The sequence below is a fragment of the Trachymyrmex cornetzi genome, unplaced genomic scaffold (assembly GCF_001594075.2).
Source record: "Trachymyrmex cornetzi isolate Tcor2-1 unplaced genomic scaffold, Tcor1.1 scaffold333, whole genome shotgun sequence".
NCBI lineage: Eukaryota > Metazoa > Arthropoda > Insecta > Hymenoptera > Formicidae > Trachymyrmex > Trachymyrmex cornetzi.
Window position 1 is genome coordinate 157492 of NW_017298036.1, and position 3557 is coordinate 161048.

Here is a 3557-nt window from a genome sequence, read left to right on the forward strand (position 1 = left end):
AGAAGATTTCTAGAGAGATCATTGTCATTCTTAATCGCCTGAGATCCGACCACTACAATCTTAACTTCAGCTTATACCGCAAAAATCTTTTTGAAGAACCCTCTTGTCCTTGCGGATCGCCGCGACAAGATATTATTCACCTGATTTATGATTGCCCTTACACTTATGTCCAAGCGCGATATTTAAGACGCATTATTGACCGCATCTCGAACGCCGGGGACAATGTTAATAAATTCGCGCAGGTCATCTCTGACCCGTCAGAATGTGTCAGCCGCCTCATTCTCAATCTTTGCAAAGCTTGTAACAGGCATTTCTGAACTCGTATCTCGCGCCTTCCCGCGACCTGCGCAGGCGCTATGCCCTGCCTCCGTCCACCCCTTCCCATCCTAGCGAAGCATTCTGCTCCGCTTGACTCGGTCGCGCGGTATACTAGTTGGAGCCATGGGGGTGAAGCTAGTATTAGGTAATGGGAAACAAATATGACACAAGTAATTTCGTTTAATCAAGACGTGATCTGGCCATATCGACCTCCTTTTGTTGTTTGGAGGCGGGAGCCATTAAGTAATAATAAGAAGAAGAAGAAGCTTGGTGACGCGAGGTATGCGGGACGCGGGCTTACACCGTTTACACGTGTTGTTCGCGCGACGCGTCGCAACGCGAGGAGCGATACGTCGCCCCGAGATGTGCGCTTTCTGCTTACACGTGCGATACGGCACGACTTCGACTGTCGGGAGCGTCCGACGGGGGCGGGCAAAAGCCAACCCCCTGGTTCTTGTCGAAGCCGGTCGCGTATCGCGGAAAAGCGGAACTCTCGGCTCGGTCGCTTTGTTGCAAGGCTCTCGAAGCGGTCGCTGCAGCTGGTCGGAAACGGCCGACAGAGGCAGGGCGAGACCGGTAAATGCCGGTAGTGGCGGAGAACACCCTCACCACCGCTGCATTGCTCAGGATATCGGATCTAGGAATCGGTCGGTGTACCAGGAGCTGGATCAGGAGCAAAAAAGCCCAAAATATTCTTTCACCGGGCTTTTATACCGGATTGTTGCTCCCGCTCGTATTGTTCCGGAATCATTCGGTGACTCTCGGCGTGGAACAATACGAGCGAGAGCTGCGGCGCTCGGCGTCGTTCGGCGACGTTCGGGTTTCGTGGACTTGCGAGTTCACGCGGCCTGTAATTATGTTTGTTTTATAAAATGTGTCGAGCGCACCGCGCTCTCATCGCGTACGGTGACCGGGGGTCACCGTAGCGGCATCCGGCGAGTTGGCATTGCCGGGAACGATGCATTTATGGGGGTGCATCGTTACAACTGCTCAGTTAAAAACGGTTAATTGTTCCGTGCCAACTAAATGTGAATCAGATAATCTCATCTCACACCACGAACAAGGTTCAGCAAATGAAAATAACGATTTACAAACGTGGACTGAAATTAAAAGAGATCTGAAAGGTCTTAATCTTAAATCTGATTACTGGGTTCCCGTGATCACAGACGAGATGGTAATGTGGACTTACTGGAAGGAAGACCTTTCTTCCTGTATACGGCGTGTTATACTTGAGAAAAATATGATACTTCGTGTAAGTATTTATTATTACTTATATTGCAAAATTATGAATACAATCTTTCATATTACACATTGTATTACATTTGAAATTATCTTTTAATGCTGTCAGATTTATATTGGAGAAAAAGTAATTGAATGTCTGGGAGGTAAAATAAAAAGTATAGAAGATATTCAGTCTATTTTTCAAAAATTATCAAATGTCTATCCATGTAAGGAAGTCGGCAGTAAAACCTGGTACTTGTAAATACTTATTTATAATCCACTATGCATTAAAATTTTTTTAAATAATATTTTAATGAATAGCTTTTTATTTATTTCTTTTTATAATTGAAAATACACATTAAAACATTTTTTACATTTTCATTTATTATATTATCATTCATTTTATAGTGCAAAATTGTGCGTTGGATATGTAATAAGAGACTGCTCAGTAGGTGGTATGCAGCGCCAGAAATGTATTCAGTGTGCGAAACATTATAGATATGTACTTAAAAAATCGAAGCTAACACCACTGAAAAGATTGGCAAGAAGCGATCCATTTCTTCATATGAAATATAAAAACGTTTTACGGAAAAATTTAAGACTTCAGAAGAAGGTAAACTTTTTCTAAACATCCGTTATTGAATATTCTGAACATTAAGGGTATATCCACACAAACTTGTATAGCCGCATAAACAAAGAAAATTATCCAATCACATTTGAGACTGTTTTAATAATTTGTGGCGTATTGTTGCAATATTTTTGAAATGCAGATTATACGTCTAAAAAAGAAAGTAGAGTGTACAAGAAAGAAATGCGCTCAGGCAAATACACAGGCAGTGGAAGACGTTATATCAAAATTACCTATTAATCAGCAATTGTCTGTTCAAGCATGTCTTACAGCTTCTAAAGCAAAAAATAGTAAAGGCATAAGATACACGACACAGTGGGTGTATGAATGTTTGTTATTGCGAATTAAAAGCAAGAAAACGTACAATCATCTTCGAAATTATAACATTCTTACCTTGCCATGTATTGACACGTTAAATCGGTATTAAAGTAATTAAGGGTTGCTACGGGTTCCAAGAGAACACGTTTAAACTGTTAGGAAAAAAGTGCGAAAATGGAACCATCAGATGTGCGTGGTATGTTAATTTTGCTAAATTGCTAACATCATGTATGTACATATGGGGAGAGGAATGCCTATTCATCTGAATAAGTTGCACGCATATAAGAATATATTCGGAACGTGTACTTCTCTCTAGATATTCAGACATGGTTATTATTTGAAAAATAGCAATACTGTCTCTTTATTTTTATAATTTTGTTATAATTATTACCATAACGGTCGAAGCTAAAAGAAAGAGACAGCGTTGCTATTTTTCAAATAACAACAGTCACGATGCGTGAATATATGTAGAGAGAATCACGCGTTTCGAATACGTCCCGATACTTCAGATAGGTAGACATCCCTGTCCTCGTGTATACGTTGCGTAATTTAATGTCTTTCACTTATTTAATTCTTGCGTATTTGTTGCAGGTGTTTTGCTGTTAGATGAGATGAAAGTTTCCAAAACCATCGCATTTAACCGTAACGACCTTCAAGTTGAAGGTTTTATAAATTTAGGGAAACACACTCCAAAACATCAGGCTGGAAAAAAAGGAGACCACGCATTGGTGTTCATGTTCCAACCTTTCAAGGGCAAGTGGGTGCAAACATTAGGATGCTTTCTTAGTTATGGAAGTGCTTCTGGAGCAGTTTTGCATCAACTTGTTATGGAATGCATCATTTTGGTTGAAAAATCCCATTTGAAAGTTGACGGGGTCACATCAGATGGTGCGTCTTGGAACCGCTCTATGTGAGACAAGTTTGGAGTAACAGAGAAGGAAGTCAGTATTTCGCAACGGGTCAAACACATTATTAAAAATTGATTATTGATTACACAGGCCTGCATGGTTTTGTTGATTGGGATTTAATTATGTTTTCTTACGTAATTTTTCGCGCTGAATCCGAATCCGGC

At 40.8% G+C, this 3557-nt stretch overlaps 1 protein-coding gene across 1 annotated transcript; it reads left to right on the plus strand.

The window, feature by feature from the left end:
- Positions 1-2659: 2659 nt before the first annotated feature.
- LOC108762999 (uncharacterized) lies at positions 2660-3399 on the plus strand. Its single transcript, XM_018510284.1, has 2 exons — positions 2660-2681; positions 3077-3399. The coding sequence occupies exons 1-2, from the start codon at positions 2660-2662 to the stop codon at positions 3397-3399; spliced, it is 345 nt and encodes a 114-aa protein (XP_018365786.1).
- The last annotated feature ends 158 nt before the right edge of the window (positions 3400-3557 follow it).